The sequence below is a fragment of the Leucoraja erinacea genome, chromosome 15 (genome assembly GCF_028641065.1).
Source record: "Leucoraja erinacea ecotype New England chromosome 15, Leri_hhj_1, whole genome shotgun sequence".
NCBI classification, from domain to species: domain Eukaryota; kingdom Metazoa; phylum Chordata; class Chondrichthyes; order Rajiformes; family Rajidae; genus Leucoraja; species Leucoraja erinaceus.
This window is the reverse complement of record NC_073391.1, coordinates 18,415,909-18,441,019: the sequence shown is the minus strand read 5'-3', so window position 1 is coordinate 18,441,019 and position 25,111 is coordinate 18,415,909. Positions and strand designations below refer to the sequence as shown.

Below are 25,111 nucleotides of genomic sequence, written 5' to 3'. Positions count from 1 at the left end.
ACCATCATCCCCTCCAAATTGGTGATCAAGCTCACAGAAGTGGGTCTCTATGCATCCCTCTGCAACTGGATCCCCCACTTCCTCATCAATATACCACGATCAATAGGAATTGACAGCAACAGATCCTTCTCAATAACCATCAGCACAGGAGCACCTCAAGGCTGGGTTCTCAGTCCCCTGCTCTATACTCATGACTGTGTAACCGGATGGGCGCAGTTCCAACTTCATCTCCATATTCGCTGACGACACCACCATTGTTGGATGAATTACAGATGGCGACGAGTCAGAATATAGGAAGGCAAACGATCGACTGACCGAATGACGCCAGAACAGCAACCTTGCTCTCAATATCAGTAAAACCAATGAACTGATTGTTGACTTTGGAAGGGGATGGCTGAGGATCCACAAACCTGTTTTCAATAACGGGATGGTAGAGGAGAGAATCAAAACCTTCAAATTCCTAGGCGTGCATATTTCTGAATATCTGTCCTGGACCCGTATATTGATGCAATCATAAAGTCCATCAATGCATCTGCTTCCTTAGAAGATTGAGCAGATTCGGATTGTCATCTGTATGGTACAGAGTATATTGATTGGCCTGGTTTGGCAACTCGACTGCCAAGGAATGAAGAAGATTGCAAAAAGTGATGACCGCTGTACAGTCCATCATGGGCACTGATCTCTCGACCATCGAAGGGATCTGTAGGAGTCGCTGCCTCAAAATGGCAGCCAGCATCATCAGAGAACGACATCACCCTGGTTACGCTCTCATTTCACTCCTGCCTTTAGGAAGAAGGTTACGGAGCCTGAAAACCATAATGTCCAGGCTCAGAAACAGCTGTCCTGCTGCAAGTAAGAATTTCATTGTTCTGTTTGGGACATATGACAATAAAATACGCTTGAGTCTTGACGATGTCTTTGTGGCTGGAAACAAACAAAGACTTTGTGAATGGAGGCAAGATATATGCCACTAAAATGTGGAGAAAAAACAAATACTGGAAGAATTCAGCCAGTCAAGCAGCAACTTGGCGGCAATTTGCACATCAGGTAAAATGTTCTTCATCAGAACTGAGAAAGAGAGAGAGCAACTTAGTTGAATTAACAGAGAAAGTGGAGGAGGGCCATGAATGTAACAAAAGGGTGAATGATAAACAGCTAATATTAGCAGCATATTAAAATAGCATAGGCAAAGGATCCTAAAGGACCTGTCCCACTTACGTGTCCTTGGCGCACAAATTACGCGACCTCGTGGTCGCATTGAGGCGCACGGGCATCGTATGGCCGCGCGGGGCCGGTCCCACTTAGAAGCGCGGAGGGGTATGTAGTTGTACACGACATTGCACGGGGCTCCGAAATGTTTGTAGTGAACAAAATCTTCGCACGCCAACGGCCTGTCGCGGAACTGACGGCCAAAGTGGGACAGGCCTAAGACCCTGGTGCGACGCAACATCTCACCTTCAACAGCAGCAGAAGCAGGCAAACGATCGCCGAACTCATCCTGGGGCTCACGGCCGTTGCGGTCCGGATCCGCCCCCACTTCTATTCCCAGAGCGGGGCAAAGAAAATTGAAGATAGACACAAAATGCTGGAGTAACTCAGCGGGACCGGCAGCATCTCTGGAGAGAAGGAATGGATGACGTTTTGGGTCAAGACCCTTCTTTTCAGACTGAAGAAGAGTCTCGACACAAAACGTCACCCATGGCTTCTCTCCAGAGATGCTGCCGGTCCTGCTGAGTTACTCCAGCTTTGTGTCCATCTTCAAATGATATCATGCGCTCCAGATGGCTGTGCGTACGCATGTAATCGCGCCCGACCTTCGCGGGACCGTTACGGCTCAACGCGACCACGAGGTCGCGTAATTTGCGTGCCAAAGACACGTAAGTGGGACAGGCCCTTAACTGTCTATTCTATGGACGTCCATCATTCCATCCTATAATTGATATTCCTTTGTTTTACTTTTCCATGACCTATCTCAGCACTGCACAGCATCAACCTTGATAATTGACATCACAACCCATCCATACCCCACTCCAGACCTCCCTCCCATGCAAAAGCCCCACTCTACCACGGTAAATGCTGAACTACCTATTTTCTTTCAGACGTTTTGCGACGATGGAACGAATGAAACAAAGGGCTTTGACTGTATAACTATTTTATATCTTTTATTGCCATGTGTCAGAGAATTTTCAGGCGACGACTTGAATAAAAATTGATTAATTGATCTGTCACATAGCCCCTGGAAAACTACATTAAAATAGTCCTATAAAATCACCATACCACAAAGTTTTTATCCCCCACTCCCATCAACCGACTCATGGCTCAACTACATGCTAGCCTGCTAATGACACTTTGCCTTAGATCAGAGTAGTAACAAAGAGTCATGGCATCATTATTACCTCCTAGGGGAGGCTGCATATGCTCCTCTGATCAACTTGTTTGATGCCCTTTGCAGATATGCTGCCTCTTCAAGTAGAATGATGTTATGCCACCATGCATGCTCAAAATGGTTTCTTCTCATTTCTCTTATTAAGTGTTGTCCCCTTTGAACCATCTACAACAAAAGTAAGTTAACTAATCTTCAACATTTCTGACTGTTGTGTTGGCAACATGCTTCATATTTGCTATGGCAGCTTCTTTATATCTTAAGGGCCTGTCCCACTTTCCCGAGTTATTCACAAATTCTCCTGAGTTATTCGCATCTCTAATGTTAGTATAAAACTAGCAGGAAAGAAATCCAGAAGGACAATGACTCCACCTTGTAAAATTCATGTGCTCCACTTATCAGATTCTCATGATGTTGAAAGGGAGAGATTTGGTAAGTGAAGGATTGTGGCGAATTTATTAAACTGAGACTCACTTGCACGTTGCAAAATTAATACTATGTGATGAATCATTAAAATGCCTCAGTCTTATAATAACATTTTCATATTTGTTACAATCTAAATGCCAAATTGCGGTACCTTTTTGTTAATTGATAAAAAGCACTTATCGTGAATCATTAAAGTCATGTTGAAACTGCCCTGAAAGAGGAAAAGAGATTAGCTTGTGACTCATCACCCAAAAGAATGAGACATTTCTTTCTTTGAACAGCGCATCACTTTTTACTGCAGAGAATGACACTTTGGTTTTCTCAGGGTTTTAGTCTTGTTTTCACTAAACCATCTTTTTGTAAAGACCCTACCATTGCTTATGGTTCTAATATATATTCTCAAGGTTCTGTTCATATTCCTGCTCTGAAAATGGAGTATGTATAAAACCTTATTCTCAGAAAACCCTCAAGAGTTTTGCTTACGACAGCACAAATCAAGGCAAAATTATTGCAGTTCAAATCAAAGCAAAAATATCATAGGGTCAGACAGCACAGAAAATTTCCTTTGCCCACCTTGTTTGTGCTGACCGTCAACCATCTATTTACATAAATCCTACACAAAGCCCGTTATATTCTCCCAACACTTTCATTAACTCTCCTTAAATATATAATACTCACCTACATACCAGTGGCATTTTACAACAACCAATTACCTATCAATCCATCTGTCTTTTGCAATGTGGGAATATATAGAAACATCTTGAGAACCTACATGTGAGATCAGGATTGAACCTGGATCTGTGATTTCTACTAGCTGCGCCACCCGAAAAAAATAATTCCTAAGGGACATTTCTTCTTCTTTCGTGTGGCGTGCACAGCCTAAAGTTGTAGGACAACTTGTTCTATTTGATCTTCCGTTTGTGCATGACAAGTTGATTGCATTAGTCGAAACAGGGCGGACCACGTGAAGGTTGCAATCTTCCACCCCAAGGAACATTTGAAACTGAGTAATAAATTGGCCAGAGAATACACAGCAATTACATATTAGTGGAATAATGTTAGGGTGGAAGATATCTGATATGATTAGTCATGGTGTACTTATTCCATTGATCTAGTAATATAATGTTCAGAACCTCAATTTGTATATATCACATTTTCAGGAGGAACTAAACTACACAAAGCAAGAGAGTCTGATGGGCCAGCAAGCTATTCACAAAATGATCCATCCATGTTTTACAAATGAACAGAACTGCCCCCTTGAAACCCTGCTGGCTCCTATTCCCATCAGTATAACTACACCAATATTTTACCTGCAACCTATTCTCTCTCACACATTAGTCAACTCCACCCTGATTCTCTTCTTTAGTTGACAAAAAAAATCTTCAATGATTTTGGTTTGTTCCTCAGAAAGATCACTCAATAGAATTAATTTTGAGTATAAAATGCAGATGATTCATGTAAACAGAAAATTATGTATTTGAGTTCATTTAAGATCAATTTGCCACTCAGCTCTCTGATGAGCTTATCCCTCTCCCAGAGTTGTAAGCGATTTGGCTAGAAAGATCTTTCTAAAGACTTTTTGCAGCCTTTAGTACATGAAAATTGCTGCACCAGACAGAAGGTCCTTCCATAAGTTAAATAAAGAACCAAGCTCTACACGTTCCAACAACCACAATGCGGCACGGTGACGCAGCGGTAGAGTTGCTGCCTTACAGCGCCAGAGACCCTAACTATGGATGCTTGTCTGTACGGAGTTTGTACATGTGTAGGCTAATTGACTAGGCATAATTGTAAAATCGACCCTAGTGTACGTAGGACAGTGTTAGTGTGCGGAGATCACTGGTTGGCGCGGACTCGGTAGGCCGAAGGGTCTGTTTCTACTAAAAAAACAAACAAAAAAAAAATTAATCAATGGATGGTTCTTTGATGGCAACATATCTGTCTGCAGCAGGAACAAAGAAGTTTCTTTTACCAGGAATAGTACTGAGGCCAGAGCAAAAGACATAGATGAAAATGCAAATTTATTTCCACAGCATTTTAATAAAGAGCAGTCAAATTTCTTGTTTAGCTTCAACACAAGTTCTTCTTTGTATTTGTTACTATAAATATTCTGACATAACTGAACAATAATTTTGCTGGCTCATCGTTCCAACACAGCACTTCAAATTAATCAATGTACTGTACCAGAAAACATAACCTGACTGTATAGAAACATATAGAAGTGGCTGGGACAAGTTTACTATATAAAGTCATAGAGTCGTACAGCATAGAAACAGGCACTTTGGCCCACCTAGACCAGGCTTGCAGTATGTAGATGGTTTATGCATGCAACCAATAATATAGCTACCTCAATACCACTAACCACGCCTTAGTTACCAATTATAATAACGCCTTCTTCTCCTTCTGCGCGGTACAGTAGCAGACTGGAGACAGTGACTGCTGATGTGTGTTTAACCCTGTGTTCTCATTAAAGACTAGTGTAAAGTACAAGTGTGTTTGATCACATTTACATGGTGTCAGTCAGAAAAGACTCGTGTCTCCTGTTTCCCGGGTTTTATTTCTTTTTTCTGAGTTTTATTTCTTTCTCTGCGTTTTGCCTTCACTGACCATGGCATCCTCGTGCCGAAAGCCCGCGCCCCTCATCTTTGATTCTGACATCGCAGAGCACGGGGCTACCTTCGAGTTGGATTTCAGCCACTACATCAACATCGCACATCGGAACGAGCCCGATGCCCTACTTCTCAACCTTGCTGGCCCCGATGCCATGAGGAGAGCAAGAACCTTCACCTACGACCCAGCGGTCCTGGGTCCCGATGATCAGGTACAGATACCTCTAGAGACTGCTGACGACCCGGTATGCCTGCTGCGCAAGTTCAGGGAGATTTGCGACCTGCCCTCGAACCGTATTTTAGAGAGGGCTTGTTTTTTCACCAGCAAGCAGCTGCCGGAGGAACGTGTTGAATGTTTCATTGCTGACCTGCGCTACCTAGCCCAAAGGTGCCGTTTCGGTGCAATGACAGACCAGCTTACCAGGGACATTTTAGTGACAGGGATGCTCGATCAGAGGTTAAGATCGGAGCTCCTCAGGAAACCAGATCTGACTTTGAGCGAAGCCATGCACGCCTGCAGAATGGCTGAGGTCGTTGACCCGCAGATCGGTCAGCGGGAGTCGGACACAAAATCGATCAATCTGACCGGGTTTAACAGACCGGGTTTATCCAGCTACGGTCCCGGCGGGGTGCCCCCCAGAAAGTGCCCCAATTGCAACTACATGCATCAAAAGCAGTCGCCGTGCCCAGCTTACGGCAAAACCTGCAATTTTTGTAAGAAGCTAAATCATTTCTCTGCAGCTTGCCGCTCCCGTGGGAAAATTCCACAAGCTTCTAGACCTAACTTAAACATGCTGATGCAAATTGATAACCAGTATGGTTCCCAGTCCTCGTTCGACACGGCCCACGATTCTGATCCAATTAATTCTCAAGGGGAGGCGAGTGTGTTCTCACTCCTCCACGCACCTGGCCGATTACCCGATCCGACTGTCCTGGTTACTGTCAACAATTGCAGTTTCCATGCTAAGCTCGACACGGGTGCCAAGGTCAACGTAATGTCAACAAGCCTGTTCAAGAAGATTAGAAACAATGAGCTCCTAACTGCAGACCGCTCCACTCTACATGCTTACGGGGGCGAGGTGCTGAGACCGATGGGAAAGGCCCCCTTCAATTGCGTGCTGAAAAATACATCGCGGGCCCTTACGTTTTATGTTTTGAACTCTGACTGTGTGACTCTGTTGGGCAACCAGGCATGCCAGGACCTGGGACTGGTGTCGTTCGACCGAACGGTCCACAAAGTGCTGATTTCGCTGGATCCGATATCGGAATACCCCGCCCTGTTCAACGATGAGCTGGGCAAGCTGCCCATCACCTACAAAATTGCCATTGACCCGAAGGTGGCGCCTGTGGTCCGCGCACCGCATAGAGTGTCCCACACCATGAAAGACAAAGTTGAGTCGAATTTGAACGGCATGGTCGCCACGGGAGTGCTGGAGGCAGAGTCAGCGAGCCCACCGAGTGGGTCTCCACCATGGTTGCCACCCTGAAAAAGGACAAAAACGAAATACGCGTGTGTATCAACCCGAAGGATTTAAACCTCGCAATCAGGCGGCCCCACTATCCCATGAGGACCGTGGAGGACGTTGCAGCCCAAGTCGAACAGGCCACTGTTTTCTCAGTCCTCGACGCGAAGAGTTCCTTTTGGTAAAATACCACTGGACAAGGGCTCCTCCGACCTGACCACGTTCTCGACACCGTTTGGCAGATTTAAGTTTCTGCGGATGCCATTCGGCATCAATTCTGCAAGCGAGGTGTTTCAGAGGGCGATGGAACAGTTGTTCTCCGGCCTGCCGTGCGCCATCATCGTGGATGACATCCTGGTTTATGGAAAGGATGTTGCCGAGCACGACATGAACCTCCGCCGCGTCCTGGATCGGGCTCGGCGGATCAACCTGAAGCTGAACTATAAAAAGTGCAGGTTCCGGGTCTCGGAAGTCACGTCGTCGGGCATGTCTTCACTTCGGACGGACTAAAGCCCGACCCATTGAAGGCTGCCGCAATCACCGAGATGCCGGCTCCCACCGACGTGCTCGGTCTGCAACGATTCCTGGGTATGGTGAACTACCTAGGGAAGTTTATACCCAATCTCAGCGAGCTGAGCTCGTCCCTGCGGCAACTGACCAGAAAGGACACCGCTTGGTCCTGGTTCCCGTAACACCAGCAGGCGTTCGACTGTCTGAAGTCCAAGTTGATCAGCACCCCGACACTAAGGTTTTTCGACCTACGGCGCCCGATCACTGTCACCTGCGACGCCTCCAGGTTCGGGCTCGGTGCGGCCTGCCTACAGTCCTCTGATGACGGGTCGCTGTATCCTCTCTCGTACGCCTCCCGCACCATGACCGACACCGAACAACGGTATGCTCAGATCGAAAAAGAGCTGCTCGCGGTTGTGTTCGCCTGCTCCAAATTCAAGGACTTCCTTTTTGGTAGCTGTTTTACGGTCGAGACAGACCACCAGCCGCTGATGACTATTTTAAACAAGCCGATCCATGTTGCTCCTGCCAGGCTGCAGCGCATGATGTTGCAGCTACAGACGTTGCCGACACTCTCTCTCGTGCCCCACAGGCTTCCTGTGACCGCCACCCCTACGAACAAGAGGATCTACTTGTGCTCAGCGTTAACTTTGTTCCCACTAAGCAGCTTCAGTGCCTGGCCGAGCACACCGCTGCCGATCCCGCTCTGCAGCGACTTTCTTCCGAGATCAAATGTGGCTGGCCAAGCAAGCGCGCCAGTGCACCGGCTGTGGTTCAACCCTTCTTCCTGGGCCGCGACGAGCTGGTGATCCAGGATGGCATCATAGTTAAGGGTCACAAGGTCATGGTCCCTTCCTCCCTGCACGACCAGTACTTCAACGCAGCCCACAGCGGGCACCCTGGGGCTGATGCGACGATTGCCCACGCTCAGTGCCAATTCTACTGGCCTGGCATGGCCAAGTACATCCGAGACCGCATCTCGTCCTGCTCTACCTGCAACAACCTTGCGCCCCACCAGCAACGGCAGCCTCTCTTACAGCAACCGGCGCCTGCCATGGCCTGGACTTCGTTGGCTGCAGACTCTTCGAATGGCGTGGAAAGCCATATCTTGTCCTGGCCAACTCATACTCGAACTGGTTCGAGGTGGACCTTCTTACTTCCCTCATGTCTGAGATGGTTATCCGCAAGCTGCGGAGACATTTCTCCAATTTCGGCTCTCCGGTCCGTTTGCAGACCGACAACGGCAGGCAGTTCACAAGCAACGAGTTCAAGGCATTCGCCAGCAAATGGAACTTCCACCATTTCACCAGTAGCCCGGAGTACCCACAGAGCAACGGTCTTGCGTAGCAGGCCGTCCGAAGTGCCAAACTTTTAATGGAGCAATCGCGCCTGACAAACTCCGATTTCTACCTAGACATCCTGAACCTCAGAAATATCTCCAGGGACCCGGCCATGGGTTCACCTGCCCAGCGCCTGATGTCCAGGACAACCAGGCCACCGATCCCGATTGCTCAACACAAGCTGCTGCCTCAAGTGTTGGAGCCTGCCTCTGTCCAGAAGCGCATACAGGAAAGACATGACGTCCAATGGCGGTCCCACGACAGGTCGTGCAAACCTCTTAAGCCTCTGCTGCCAGGACAGGTCGTTCGACTGCAGACTGCCAGCGGCTATTCCCGTCTCGCGACAGTGGTTGGCGTGGCCGAGTCTCCCCGCTCCTACCTGGTTGACTTTGAAGGAACTGTTTATCGCAGGAGCCGTCAGCATCTGCTTGCCGTGAACGAGCCGAGACCGCCGCCTGAGGGTCCATACGCTCCGCCGCTGCTGTTCCAGCCACCGACAACAATCCCGGTTTCTGACCCCTGCATGCCCCAGACCCCTCGCGTGTTGCGATCTCCTCCGCGTGGGTCGCCCTGTGCCGACCGCGTTTTCACCCCTCCTGCATGTCGGTCCCCCCACCGTTCTAGGTTTCTCCTGCGGCTTCGCGGAGATGTTGCCTCATATGCTTCTTAAATAACTCATTGATTATTCTGTTACATAACCTTAATATACTTTTGCAGTGCTCAGCTTTTGCACCACTATCATTTTCCACCATTCTGCTGTTTGGCACATTGTATTTATTGTTGTATTTATCATTACTGTATGTTTGCTGTGTACTCTGTGAGCTTCATGTTAACAAGGAATTTCATTACACATTGTTGCAAATGGCAATTTACTAATCTGGTCCATTTCCTTTGAGTCGTCTTCTGATAATGTAATTAGTTTCGGGTGATGCTGGTACCACAGTTAGTGCTGATTCCTTGTAACAGCTAACTAGCTTTACCAGCTAATGAAAAGGCCTAGAATACTGGCCTAAAGAACTCCTGCAAGAGTTTCTGGGGCTGAGATGTTTAACATGCATAATCCATATCCTCATTCTTTTATACCAGAGAAGATGTCACTGGTGTATGTTGACTGGAACAGCATAATAGAGATTGGGTAGTTCCAGCACACAAGCCTTCACCTCTAAAATCAGGATGTGCCTTTGCTTTGTATCATCAGCCACATGATGTTGTCGCAATTGTGCGTGTGTGTGTATATTAAATTCTCTGAATGTGAATAAATTGCTAAATTGCCTCAGGCCAAATGTGAAGAATGACCACAGAATGGAGATGACAGGGAAAAAAATACAGTATGCTTCAATAACAGCAAGCTAAAGTGAGACAAATTGCTGGCATTGATAAGACTGCCGGCTTGTCAATAGAAAATTATAGTTGTTGGCTCTCAAATTGATGACTGGAATGCATGCTATTCCTTTTCACATCATTAGTTACTGCATATTTATTAATAGACATCTTACAAATATAACTAAAACAAATTGCTTAATATATAATTGGTAACCAAATTGTCATTTACTCAGTGACTTTGTTACTCACATTTTCCCAAACTTAATATTATGTGTGTATGAGACAGAGCATTTTGATTCTAATTTTCAATAGTAAGCACTGGGTTTCTACATAATGGAGCATTATGGATTCATTATGCTCCCACTTCATATGTAAACCGATGTTACATAACCAAAAATTGGAAAATGATTTTCAGGGAGCAAAAAATATATATTTTACTGGCAGTGCAAAATATTTATTGTCATAGATATTTTAAGCCACAACGTCCTGTTTATAGGCACATTCACCTGTTTCCTCATTTAACTCCCTTGTTTCCTTTTATATAACCTAACATAGGTTACATTCAATTTGAATTGTGTTTCAGATCAGTTTAGCTTCTTGACCTTTTGGATATGATATATTTTCTTAGTTTTATAATATTTGTTTTCTTCTTTGAAAAGTAATTCAACCATTGAATTACTGATTACTGACTATTTCATTATCCAATGTTGGGGACTGTGGACTGCAATTATGACTGCAATCAATAAGGCTATTCAAGTGTTTAGATAAAGTTTCAACCTTTAGTCCATTTTTATTTTGGAATATAGTTCATTGTAAAGATATGTTTATCGATTACTGATGTGGTACTTCAATATACTTCAATAAAGGATACTCTTCTTTGCTTTAAACTTAGAATTTGGTTAAGCTCGTGTAACAATGATGCAATCTGGCAAACTGGTGTCGTGGTTGCTCACATGAAATAGCAAAGTGTTTGCCTTTTCCCCTCTTGCAGAAACCTGATGTTCACATGTGCACAGTTAAGTTCCACTTCCATGGGAAATTTGTTGGACGTATGGAGCAAGATTGAGAATGTTGGAGCAATGACCCAGGCTTGTTTGACACTCGTCTTCACTGAGATTGTGAATTATCTGTTGTAGATCTGTTGATTAGTATCATGAGTTGAATTGCATCAAGGAGTAAGTATAAGTAAAAGGGGACTTGATTGAAGGAGGGAAAGAACTGGCAGCTCCACATTCCAGAGTTTTGATGTTTCAGATGTGATAGGGATGTAAAAGGGTTGGAGAAGCTCTACTAATCAGGGAGAATATTACAGCGGCATTCAGGGAGGACATATTGGAGGGTAGGTCCACTGAGGCAATGTGGGTATTGCAAAATAAGAAGGTACAAGCACTCTGATGGGATTATACTATGGCCTGCCCCAATAGCAAGCGAGAGATACAGATTTGTAGACAGATTATGAAGAGATGCAAAAGCAACAGGGTTGTCATAGTGGATGGCTTTAACTTCCCCAATATTGACTGAGACTTAGTCCAAAAGACTTAAATGGGGCAGAATTTGTTAGGTGTATTCAAGACAGTTTTCTAAAAAATTATGTGGACAGTCCAACTCTAGAAGTGACCATCTCGGACCTGGTATCAGGAAAGAAGCCTGGCTAGGTGACTCATGGTTCCATAGAAGAGCATTTTGAGGATAGTGATCACAACTCCATAAGTTTTCAAATTGTTTTGAATGGGGATATGTCTGTGACTCTGAGAGGTAACCAAGGAGAGGTAGGACCCCTCTGGGATAAAGGGGGGAATTTGTGGTTGGAGTTAGAGGATTTGTGCTTGGAGGCGAGATACTTATTTTCACCAAGGGGAAGGACATGCACGACAGTTAGATCAGTGTGGATAAAATTAATATAGAATATTCTGTCCGAAGAAAGGTCTCAACCCGAAACGTCATCAGTCTGAAGAAGGGTCTCGACACGAAATGTCACCCATTCCTTCTCTCCAGAGGCGCTGCCTGTCCCGCTGAGTTACTCCAACATTTTGTGTCTATCTTTGATTTAAACAGCATCTGCAGTTCCTTCCTACACATTAATGTAGAAGGGCAGTTTGAGATCAAGAAGAAGGTGGTGCTGGAACTCGTGAAGAACATTAAGGGAGATAAATCTCCAGGGCCTGATTGAATCTATCCAGGTTATTAAGCAAGGCAAAAGAGAAAATTGCAAGGACCTTGACAAAAATGTTTGCAACGTCTCTAGCCACTGGTGAGGTCCCGAAAGATTGGAGAGAACTCAACATTGTTCCTTTGTTTACAAAGGAAAGGAGAGATAACTGAGGGACTTCTAGGCCGGTGAGCTTCGCGTCAATGGTAGTGAAGCTACAAGCCCCTATTTATTTTCCTCTTACCTATTCTCTCACATGTATACAGTACATTTATCCCCCTCGCCCCCCTCCCTGTTTCACTTACCACCCACTTGCACTGGGTGCAATTTACGGCAGGCAATACACATAACAACCAATCTGTCATTGGAATGTAACCAGAGCACCTGGGGAAAAACCCACATGGTCGCAGAAAAACATACAAACCCGCCACAGAAATATGAATGTAAATTTGTTTCAGTACAATTTAAGAGATAAGTTTATAGGGCAAGTCACAAACGATTCCACATGCAAAATATGATACTTGTATATTTTTGTGACTGGTGCTTCTCCAAATGTAACTACGGTTAAGCCACAAAAAGACAATGCACCTACGTAACACAGGAATTTCACTGAGGAAATTATTCATATTCAGCCTGTTTGTCTTTTTACATTTTATTTTACTATTTTATTATTTTAAGTATGTTCTAAAAGTTTGTTTCAATGTTCCTTGGTTAGTGTATGTGGAGGGTGGGAATAGGGGGAAACTTTTTTTCAGTCACTTACCTTGACAGAGATGCGATTTTCTCCGTGTCGCATATCCGCCACCCTTTGCAGCCTAACAACATGGACTGGTGCGGCCCTTCCTGGAGACCGACCCAGAGCTTCAAGCCGCGGGTGCGGCGTGTATTTACCATCACGGAGCCAGGGATCCTTTGCTGAGGATCGCCAGAAGAAGAGCTCCGACCTCGGGGTCTGTAGACGTGAAGCCCGCAATATCCGGTAAGAAGTGGCCGACTCGGGAGCTCCATGTGTTCCAATCCGTCCCAATGCCGGAGTTTAGATGATCCTAACGAGAGGGCTTGGACATCAGACTGTCGGCAATGCCAAGTGCAGAGGGTTCAAGGCTCCGAACAAGGGTGAACAAAGAGGAAGATGACTGAATATTGCATCACAGTGAGAAATGCTAATTCCACTGTGGTGGATGTTTATGTTACATTTATTTTATGTGGGTATTGTGTTCTTTTCACATAGTATGGCTGTATGGCAACTCAAATTTCACTGTACCATAGTTGGTTAAGTGACATTAACCATGAACTTGAAACTTGAAATAGGTGTTTAATTGTCCAAAGGTTGATTTCCAATTTTCTCTTCATCAGCTCAACAGATTGAGGAGCTACAGAAGACTCATTTGTTACCCCAAACCATCTTGTTGCAAGTTGTCACACACAACTATTATGCAGTGAGTCTATGTTAACGAACTGTGAGCCTAGTAAGAAATTGTTTTAAGCTCTGGGCTGGTCATGATTCTATCATGAATATATGTACACAAATATATGCAAATATTGTCTTGAATGTGGGAAACTAATAACTGTGAAAAGCAAATGATTTATGTAACAATATAAACAAAACACTAGAACCTGTTGTAAAATTAGAAAAAATATTGTCAAAAAGAATTATGAAGTATTATCTTTTTTTTTAGTATTAAATTTGTAAATCAGAAACGGGCGAGTAATTCTTCGTTAATTCAAAGTATTGGTCAGCCTAGGATATTGTATTCACTTTTAGCCTGGAAATACAGTAAAACTCTGATAATCTGGAAGCCAATTGTTTGAAAATCCCAATGTTTTGTTATCTGGCTCACTGAGTGCTCTCACCAACATGCTGTGGACCCATTTTCTGTTGTCTCTCTGACACACCATGGTCACAGTTCCCACTCCTAACACATTGGGGCCCCAGTTCTCGCACTACTTTTAAACTGACCATGGCCATGTTTCCTTGAAACTCACTTAGTTCTGTTTCCTGTGCTCTCTTGAAATTTGCTGGATCATTGAAAAATATATTATACTATTGAACTGAATAACATCTAAAAAAATGTAAATGTGTTAGATTATTAATTGAAATATCCGGTAGTCTGGAAAATCTGCTAGTCTGGCACCATCAAAGTCCATTGCATGTTGAATTAATAATTTCACTGTAATATCTTTGGAATGGGTACAATGTAGATTTCCCAAAACAGTTCCAAGACTTAATGTTTGTGTTCTGAGGCAGATGGCAAAACATAGTCTGTCGTACCTCAATTAAAAATGTAATAGATTACCTAATCAAGGTGCTTACATTGATAATAGAATTTTAGATAATTGATGCTGTTGAAAGTATTTCCTTTTAATTGGAAAACCAGAACAAATTATTGTAACCTTAAAAATTAAAAATTGGCATTCAAGAAGGCAAGAACATATTTTCATGCATAGGCTGTTGTATAGCTTTAAAATAGCAACAAATATGTATTTTCTTTTGGAGTTTAGTACATAAAAATTACAATTTGAATTTCAGCTGATCTTCAAATTTTATCATTGGTAACATCCATTGTCTAGCTAAAATTTATGTTTTACATTTTTTTGTGATCGTTCGTGTCAGAAGAATATGTCTGGAATGTCTGGAATGACTACACAATACTTTGAAAGAAATCAAAGAATTATTTATAGCGATCTTTGTGAAAGACCATATTGTGAGATCTGAATGTTTTCATTCATTTTCTAGCTACAACACGGTGGAGACATGCCACGTGCAAAATACTTTCCCTCTGAAGCAATCCGATTTGGTTTCATGTTGACAGAGGTATAAACATTAGTTACCCAATCAAGACTATCACAAAGTATTAACATTCCTGAAAAAAATCATATTTTTCCTGCAATTTAGGTTTTTCAAACAAAATATTATCTGTGATTTAAAAAGTTTAAGTAAAGAAAGTCTTTGACCTGAAACATTAATGGGTCTGTCCCACTTAGGGGATTATTTAGGCAGCTACAGGCGACTAGTTTGTCGCCACATGTTCGCCGGTGGTTGCCGGCAGTAGTCTCCTCAGTTGCGCAAAACATCATCGCGTCTTTCTGGTCACTGCTAAATTTTCAATATGTTGAAAATTTGTCAGCGACAGTGAGTTTGACGCCAACGAGCGTGGCTTGACGTAGGTGGTCACCAGGATGACGTAGGTTGTCGTCGGTTTTTCGGCGACCTGCTACGTCTATGACAGTCGCCGGCAGTAACCTAAAAAATCGCCGTGGGACACGCCCATAACTCTGTTTCTCTATTGATAGGGTTAGTATCTTTGGCATGACTAGCCATTAAATATTTTAATCAAAACAAAAGTGCTGGAGTGGCTCAGCAGGTCAGCCGGCATCTGTGGAGGAAATGGATAGGCGTTGCTTTGGTTGGGTCTCTTCTTCAGAGTTTATTCTTCAGTTTTCTCGACAGAAACTGCCTGACCTGCTGAGCTCCCTCAGCACTTAGTATTATGCTCAACATTCCCGCATCTGTAGTTTCTTGTATTGCCATGGTATTTTAATCCTCTCACTTTCATTAAAGTTCTCGTAAATATTCCAGGCAGATGTAGTCTCCTTGTAAGTCTTTTCTCGTGTCTCTTTTACCCTTGCTCTGCATAACCTGCGTTCATTATTCAGCTCATGATCTATTCCAAGAGGCTGCTCCCAAACTGAGAGCAACCAATTTGTGCAGAACCATTGATGTCAGCTCTGATGGTACTTCCTTCACCACTCCCTGTAAGTTTTTGAAACTAGCAAGAACTAGGGGTCACAGTTTAAGGATAAGAGGGAAGTCTTTTAGGACCGAGATGAGAAAATCATTTTTTACACAGAGTGGAGAATCTGTGGAATTCTCTGCCACAGAAGGTAGTTGAGGCCAGTTCATTGGCTATATTTAAGAGGGAGGTAGATGTGGCCCTTGTGGCTAAAGGGATCAGGGGGTATGGAGAGAAGGCAGGGATGGGATACTGAGTTGGATGATCAGCCATGATCATATCGAATGGCAGTGCAGGCTCGAAGGGCCGAATGGCCTACTCCTGCACCTATTTTCTATGTTTCTAACTAAGAAAAACACCAAAAATATATAGAATTTTAGCATATCATTAACCTGCAAGATGCCTATGATCCTTTCAAATTGCTCCAGTAAAGCTTCTTTCTTAGACAATGCTAGTTTGTCTGTTCAAGGTTAGGAATAAGTTTCATCAGGAGTATTGAATTGTAGTGGACAGAGCTGGTAGCAAATCAGTGTAGCTTATTATTTGATCCTGTAGTCTAGTGAAACAAAATCCACAGTGAGTTTTGCATCAATGGTTATCGTCAGTGTATATGGAAACAGTTAAATTTCATTCTACGAACTTAGATTGTATCAGTCCTTTCTGATTATTACACGTTGTACATCCATCAGAGCATGGCAAACAAAGTCCCACAAATACACAGATCCCCCTCCCATTCAACAGTGATGTGAACAGCCAGAATGCCATTGCTACATGTTTTGCATCACTTTAAAATAAACTTAGTATAATTGATTGTGGTAATAGTAGAACACCCTTTTCCTGGAGTTTTGATCCAGTGGCCAAATGATAGCCTTGTTATAACAATCTCATGTGATATTGATTTTCAGTTATGGCTGAATTACTTGCATCAACTTTACTACTTTTCTGAGACCATTATGTACACAGTGATGTAGATGGGAAGGAACATTGTTACGAAAACTGTCTGAGCAATTCATATACCATAAACTGGAAAAAATAGGCTGAGTGGTTTATTGTTATCTGAACTCAAGATGATTATTTTTATTGTAATCATTATGATTTTTACACAATACATAACAATATTATTTATACAAATATCAAGTCTGACATTCAATTGCCCAAAGGGCAAATCTAGCTATCAATTAGGTATTCGCCTTAAGATCAGAAAGCCACAAGAAGTTTAGTAAAGTTTGAAGCTATGTAGGTTATATTAATTCAATATTGCAATTTTAAAAAGTGTATTTGGGCCATTCTTTGGAAAGTGAACAGAAATGCCACAAAACGTGACCAGATGTCATCACATAAAGTAATATATTTAAAAATCCTTCTAAGAGATTAATCTTATTCATTGCTATTTTCATACCTACAGAACTATAACACATGTCTGCTCAGATATGAACATTCCAGCTTTTTTAAATTTACAGATTGTAAGATAAACTGAGTTATGAAAAAAATGCTTCCGTGTGAGGACACACACGTGACCAGTCATACTTGACCTCTGACCCTAAACAAACATTGTGAGAACATATAAACATTTCACTTGATAAACTTCAAAAAAAAAATCATAAATACAGTACAAAACAATATACGTCAGATTTCGAAGAGATGTATTCCACAATTTTTCATATTTTTGGTCACACATGTGACTAAGGATATCCATTCACTTCATTAGATCGCTCAACTCTATTTGGAGTGAATCCTAAAAAAAGTCTGCTTGCATAACTTTCAATCTCTGCTCCCACTCCCACACTCCAGTATGACTCATGACTCTTCCTCCGCCCGGCTCGTCTGCAGCTAGATCCATGTTTTGCGTGTTGGTACTGGCATTGATTTCCAAGTTGATTGACAAACCTTTTCCAATCCCCAACCATACTGATATCTAGACCAATAACCAGGTATTGATTACCACAGTCCTTGACTCATCAATGCCACAATCCTTTCTCCTTTACCTTTTTCTCCAACAACCTCACTGTATCAAAGCGAGATGCTTAATGGCACCAAGGCGGTTTGATCATCTAAGGCTTATCTTACAGTATGGTGATAATTTTTAACATAATTAGTTTTTTCTGTAATGTGTCATAACTTCTACTTCACTGAACTACTTTTTTGACCTCCGCCTCCACCCTCTAATTTACATGAGAAACCTCGTCACTTCACAATTTTAATTTTAATGAAAATAAGATTTGGATGCTTTATATTTTGGACAACAAATTCACTCTGGTATTTACAGTGTTTGTTTTTCAAACATGATTCAAGACTTACTGGAAGTTTAGAAGTTCTGTTGGTTCTTCACAGAAATTGCTCCTGCAATAATAATTAATTCAATCTGGAAATTCATTCACACTTGAAATATATACTAAAATGGGGAATCTATGGCAGCTTGTTCCAGAACTGATTTCGTCCCCTTGTTAACAAGGTTTTGCTTGTATTGATGACATAAATAATGATATTTTCTGCCGTTTTGCAGAGTAACTGTGTCTTTGACAATTTCCAAAGATATGACCACTTAAGTATGCCATGCTTTAGCTTCTCAACTCCATTTAACTGGCTTGCATTGAACTGATTGGAAGATGGACAAATTGGATCCGAGATGAGACATCTCACTTCTAGAATGATGAAATTAAGTCATGGTGTTAAGGATAGACAGAAAGAATGGAATATTTCTGAATCTCAAAAAAAAATACAGCCTCCCCTGAATAATGACAAGTAATCTGTTCTGTCCTTGCCGCTGAGCTGATCAGTTATGATGTAAAGGACTTCTCATCAAAATTGCAGGTACTGTGTGTCTTTATGAAATTAGACACGAGTTTCTTTCAGTCAGGGCTGATTCCTTTGTGTGACCCAGATGGTATCTTTGTGGTAGACGTGCAGTCCAGCATAGTAGCAGCAGTGCCAAATATGCAATGTAGAACAAGAAATACTGTCCGTTCTGGATGCCTGTCATATTTTGTGCTTGTGCATGTTATATGCATTAAACTGAAATTCACCATTTCACCACTATGTTATTTAATGTTCAGACTTTATTTAGGGACTATTCTTACACCAAAATAAAACTCTTAGGTGATACACAATTGAATGTCAGACCATAATTTGTAATGTAGAAACAGACTACATATGTGTTATAATTAATCTAATTAATTGTAGAATGGTAGTACATTTGTGAACTGAATTGGGCTTTTAGCATTTTTGCCACTAGGGTGCATATGATAAGTAAAATCCCAGAATATATTTTGATACCTCCATATCACTGATCAGAAGTCATTTATGCAAGCAAAGGAGAGAGCTGATAAAACAAGTGTGGTGAATTTACCTACTTAATACAGAGTAAACATGTGAACTTTACTGTCCAGGGAAAAAATCTGATTTAGCAGAATCCAAGTGATTATTCTTGGCTCTCTGACCAGAATCAAGAACAGGATATCGAACAAAACACAATAGATTGCAACTCACATCTCCGTGTAAATAATGTTAGCAGAACACCATTAACGTTGTTTTCCTACCTGTTAATCTAATCCTTATGGAAGTAGTCTATTATTCCTCACAGGTGCTGGAAATGGATTGAATCTGACTTCTCTGGGCAATTGAGGAAGTTCATTTTCTTTAGTCAGTCACAAATTCCTTTGCGACATTGTGAGGCAAATGGCAGGAAATAACCTGTAACTAAAAATAACCTAATAAATCAGACGATTGAGGCAGGAAAGTATTCCTCCTGGGGAATTTATAAATAGATTTGGTGATTCATCAGATACTCAAAGATACGAGTAATTCACTGGCCAGTGAATCGAACATCGAACTGAAAGACTGAACCAACCACCTGAAAGAAAATTGTATCCATCTTGCAAAAGCAGACAGTATGTAATATAAATGAGTCTGTTTCCAGCCATTTTGAATGGTTCTAGAAAGGGCTCCATTCCAGATATTCCAAGACTGTTCATGCCCTGTATTTTAATGAGTAGTGAAGCGCTGAATAAATTCAACTGTCTTCACTCTTCAGGCATGAAAAAGAGCTTAGTCTTCTCAATTTTACACCCACTAATGTTAACAAAAAGTATGGAATCTTGTTAGACCTGCAACCTGTGAAAACCGGTTCCTCAGCTGTATCCTGCAGAACTACCGAGCCACAGAAAAAGTCGATCAGAACTCCGAACTGACTGATGCTAATGGTAACTGGAGATGATGCTAATTGTCTTGGTCATTTCTACAGTTTGGATAAAGAATTTTCAGATGCATTAGCGATGTATGGTTGCATTCCTCATGTGAAACAAGAGAACATAGCCAGATCAGGCCATCGTCTTCATATGCTGTTGCAATAAAAGTCAGACAGGCTATGCCTTTACTATTCCATAACCTTCCACGCCAGGTGCAAGATTCGCCTCACCTAGAAAATCTCCAACATTAGTCAAACTCCCCTGGAACTGTATCTGTACTTCTATTAAAATCTATGATATATATATTTAAGAAAGAACTGCAGATGCTGGAAAAATCAAAGGTGGACAAAAATGCTGGAAAAACTAAGCATTTGAGGCAGCATCTATGGAGTGATAGAATAGATAATGTACTTTATTTGATTATAGATGAATGGTCAACATTGAAGGATTCAAAAACTTGGGGACAAGATCTAGATGATCAAATAATAGAGAATTAGGCTGAAGAAACAAATTGGCAGCACTAACATCTGCAACTGATGTACTAGTTCTAGCTTACTGCACTGGACATGTGTTCCATATGTTACACCTCTCCTCCATGAGGACCAACACAGGAGAGTCTTTAGCAGGAGTGGGACAGATAATTCATCCTTCCTTCTTATCCTTTCCAGGCAACGGTTTGATGGATATCTAGAACACACAAGGCTTCAAAGGACCTACCATCCAACCACATGAGAATCGGGTTTATTTCCTAAAGAGGCAGAGCAATCATTTCTTAGAGCACACGGGTCACTGTAAAATGGTACCACTTGTGACGGAACACAAACCTTGGATAAAACTTCTGTAAAACACAGACCCGCCAGACAGGATGTTTTGGACTCTGCCTGAAACACAGGAAACAACAGTCTGCCTGGAATCCTTTGCTGGAGGCCAACAGGACCAAGCCATATTCTACATAGACTAATTTACCACAAGAAAGCCAGTTAAAAGTTATAAACTAACAACAACCCTATTACTGCTTCATAAAAGACCATTGCCTTAAAAATTCTCTGTACCTCAAAAGACCACTATATTGGCGATACCCGAAACGTTGCCTATTTCCTTTGCTCCATAGATGCTGCCTCACCCGCTGATTTTCTCCAGCATTTTAGTCTACTATATTGGCAATGCTCATTTTGTACATAGCTTTGACAGCACGTTGCGCCGCATCTGTGACCAGGATGAGGTTTTCCATAACAGGGCATCTGAGATTTCCTCATTCTTTAGGAAACGGGGGTTCCTCTCTTCTATTATAGATGAGGCTCTGACTAGGGTCTCCTTGATATCCCAAAGCCCCGCTCTTGTTCTGCCTCCCCCATTTGTAACAAGGACAGAGTCCCCCTTGTCCTCATCTTCCACCCCATCAGCCGTCGAGTACAGCATATAATCCTCCAACATTTTCGCCACCTCCAACGTGATCATTGGCCACATCTTCCCAGCTCCACCTCTTTCTGCTTTCCGCAGAGACCTTCCTCTGAAACTCCCTGGTCAACTCGTCCCTTCCCACCCAAACCAACCCTTCCCCAGGTACCTTCCCCTGCAACCGTAGGAGATGCAACACCTGTCCCTTTACCTCCACCCTCGACTCCATCCAAGGACCCAAACAATCTTTCCAGGTGAGGCAGAGGTTCACTTGCAACCCCCAACCTCATCTACTGCATCTGCTATTCCAGGTGTCAATTTCTCTACATCGGCGAGACCAAACGCAGGCTCTGTGATAATTTCACGGAACACCTCCGCTCAGTCCATCTTAACCTACCTGATCTCCCGGTTGCTGAGCACTTCAACTCCCCCTCCCATTCCCAATCTGACCTATCTGTCCTCCATTGTCAGAGTGAGGCCCAACGCAAATTGGAGGAACAGCACCTCATATTTTGCTTGGGTAGTTTACACCCAGCAGTATGGACATTAACTTCTCTAATTTCAAACAGCCCTAGCTTTCCCCTTCTATCCCCTCCCCCTTCCCAGTTCTCCCACCAGTCTTACTGTCTCAGACTACATTCTATCTTTGTCCCGCCCACTCCCCTGACATCAGTCTGAAGAAGGGTCTCGACCCGAAACATCATCCATTCCTTCTCTCCAGAGATGCTGCCTGTCCCGCTGAGTTACTCCAGCATTTTGTGTCTACCTGCTGGTTTATCTCGCTGTCGACTGCACCCATAGTCACACTGTTGAATCTTGTGGCAGAGCAGTGTTGTTCTGAAGAAAGGCACAGGCCCACTGGCATAATGCCATGAGGTGCTGGATAAGGTGTTGAAACCCTATGTATTTAACACTGTGGAAAAATGTGTGTAGCAAGGTCCTCAACATTTTACTTTATCTTAATGCTTTTAATTACCATGCAATTTAATGGAGTTCTAAATTATTTATAACAAATTTAATAACCATTATTTAATTATTTAAATTATTTGCATTACTATTAACTGCCTATGACTATTATATGTTTGAAAACTTACAAAATAACCTTAGACAGACACAAAAAGCTGGAGTAACTCAGCGGGTCAGGCAGGCTATCTGGAGAAACGTTTCGGGTTGAGACCCTTCTTCAAAAGTAACCTTGTCGGCTAGCCGGCTGTTAGTGCCAAGGTGTTCAGGTGGTTGGGCTTACTGCTTGCTTTGTCCTATCGATGCCTGTTGTAAGCAGATGACCCACACTTCACGCTCTCTGGGTCTGTAAAAAATTCAGGTAGGCAGGACCGTACGTAGCAACTCCTGTCCTTTCTGCTGAGTCTGGGACAATGCCCTGCATTAAAACATCAGTGGACAACTGGGCTAATAGGTGCTACTTCTGCTGTGTTAATTGAGGATCACACAAAAACAATCAGCGTTTATAGTTCCTTTCTGTTGCATAAGCAAACAGACAGAGGGAAAGCTATAAACAGAACATGCTTTAATGAAAGCAATAACTTTCAACTGAACAGCACTGTTGGTACAACTATGTATCAACCCAATACCACGCAGTACACTCAGTTCTAATATGCATCCACATATATATACCACTTGCATTTAAAGACGAAATACTATGATCAATAATTTTGTTATGGTTGGGAATCTGACGTTTAAAGCACCTAGACATAGTTGTTGCCAGTATTAGATGCAGCTGTTAAGGAGTGCTTTCATTTTCTAACTGAGCAAGTAAATATCCAACTGTGACTCATCAGGCCTTGTCTTGTCCCACCTCTCTTCCAGCTTTCCTCCCCACCAAAATCATTCTGAAGAAGGGAATTGGTACTTAGAGTATGCGGATGTACTAAATCAGGGGAGGCACTTACATTTTGAGTAATTAGTATCTGTTTTCACCAAGAAGAGAGGACATGGGGGACAGTGAGATCAGGTTGGAGAATACAGTAAATTCTTGTTTAAATGGACCCTTTTATACAGTAATGGATTTCAGATATAGCAGACGGACCAGCTGATGCTATTCACGGCTCGCACCTTTTCCCCGGCTGCTTAAGACCCCAGTTTCTGTCTGGCAAAGTGCACCAGCGAGCCCTTCGTCACCCACCCCACGTTCCCGTGACATGGCTGTTGTTGTGGCTCATGTTGTGGCTCCCGGGGAAAGCACTTTCCTCTGGCCGCTGCCACCTACAGGACGCGCTCGATCATCATGGGGCTCCTTCTCCTCTCACTTGCTGTTGCTTCTTGCTGTCGAAGATGGCTTTGTACATTTCCCGCTCGACCGCTTCCACCTCCTCCTCCTCCCGTCACCTGCCCACTGGGCCTCCCCCCATCACGTCCTCCTCCTCCCGTCACCTGCCCACTGGGCCTCCCCCCTCGCGTCCTCCTTCTCCCGTCAATCTGTCCAGTCGGCCTCTTCCCTCCAGCCGCCACCATCTCCTTCTCCCCGGAGTCACCAGCATACTCCACCTCGGATGTGGCAGCAGGTGAGAGGGGAGGGAAGTCCACTGAGACCGAGCAGTGGCAGCGGCCTGGAGAAAGCGCTGTCCCCAGGGTCTACAACATGAGCTGCGACAACTTCCTTATGAACCAGTGAAGAAGGGCTCGCTGGTGCAAACCAGCAGCATCAGTATCTAGTTTTAAGGTGAAACAGCACAAAGTGCTGGAGTAATGCAGATGGTGGGAAGAACAGTTGGAGACCAGCCTCCAGATGATGCATAAAAAGTAGTACAAAGTAATAGAGTAACTCAGTGGACCAGGTAACATCTCTGAAGAACATGGATAATTGATACCATGACCCTTTTTCACACTGATACAGTTTGCTGAGGTACTTTATTTCAACTACGTAAAATGATGATACCTTGCTCGGTTATAATGTACAATTAGCAATAACGGACACCACCTCCTCCCTCCACCCCCCACCCCCCCCGCCAATGGTTTGTTATAATTACGCTTTACTGTACTAATATGCAAGGGCAGTTGAGATTAAGATGGAGGAGCTGTTGGGGCTCTTGAAGAATGTGAATCAATCCCCAGGACCTGATGGGATTTACAATACAATACAATTTATTTGTTGTCATTTGAACCCAGAGGTTCAAACGAAATTTGGTTTCTGCAGTCATACAAATAAGAAGAACCAAGACACAATACAATTTACACAAACATCCATCACAGTGAATCTCCTCCTCACTGTGATGGAAGGCAAAGTCTTATATCTCCCCTGCACCCCTCGTTCTCCTCCCGATGTCAGAGTCAAAGCCCCAGGCGGGCGATGGTAAATAAGTCCCGCGGCAATTATAAAGCCGCGCCGGGTAATGCAAGGCCCTGCTCCGGGTCTTGGTGTTGGAGCCCCGGCGTGCGCTAACAAGTCCCGCGGCCATTTAAAGCCGCGCCGGGCGATGTAAGGCCCCATTCCAGGTCATCCTCAACCCCGCAACTCAGGCGTGAGAAGTCGCCGTTGCGGAAGCCCCGAAAAGCGGTCTCCCAGTAGGGACCCTTGGGGCTACCGGTGTCACCGTCCACCGGACCGGCATTTGGAGCCTCCGAATCTTCTGGG

General features: G+C 43.3%; 1 protein-coding gene across 1 annotated transcript in view; it reads left to right on the top strand.

Annotated features, from left to right (window-relative positions):
- Positions 1–25,111, top strand: part of btbd16 (BTB (POZ) domain containing 16) — an 84,214-nt gene that overhangs the window by 41,579 nt on the left and 17,524 nt on the right. Inside the window, exons 13-14 of the mRNA XM_055646802.1 lie at positions 13,560–13,642; positions 14,941–15,018. Coding sequence (XP_055502777.1) covers positions 13,560–13,642; positions 14,941–15,018 — 161 coding nt within the window. The remainder of the gene's footprint in view (positions 1–13,559; positions 13,643–14,940; positions 15,019–25,111) is intronic.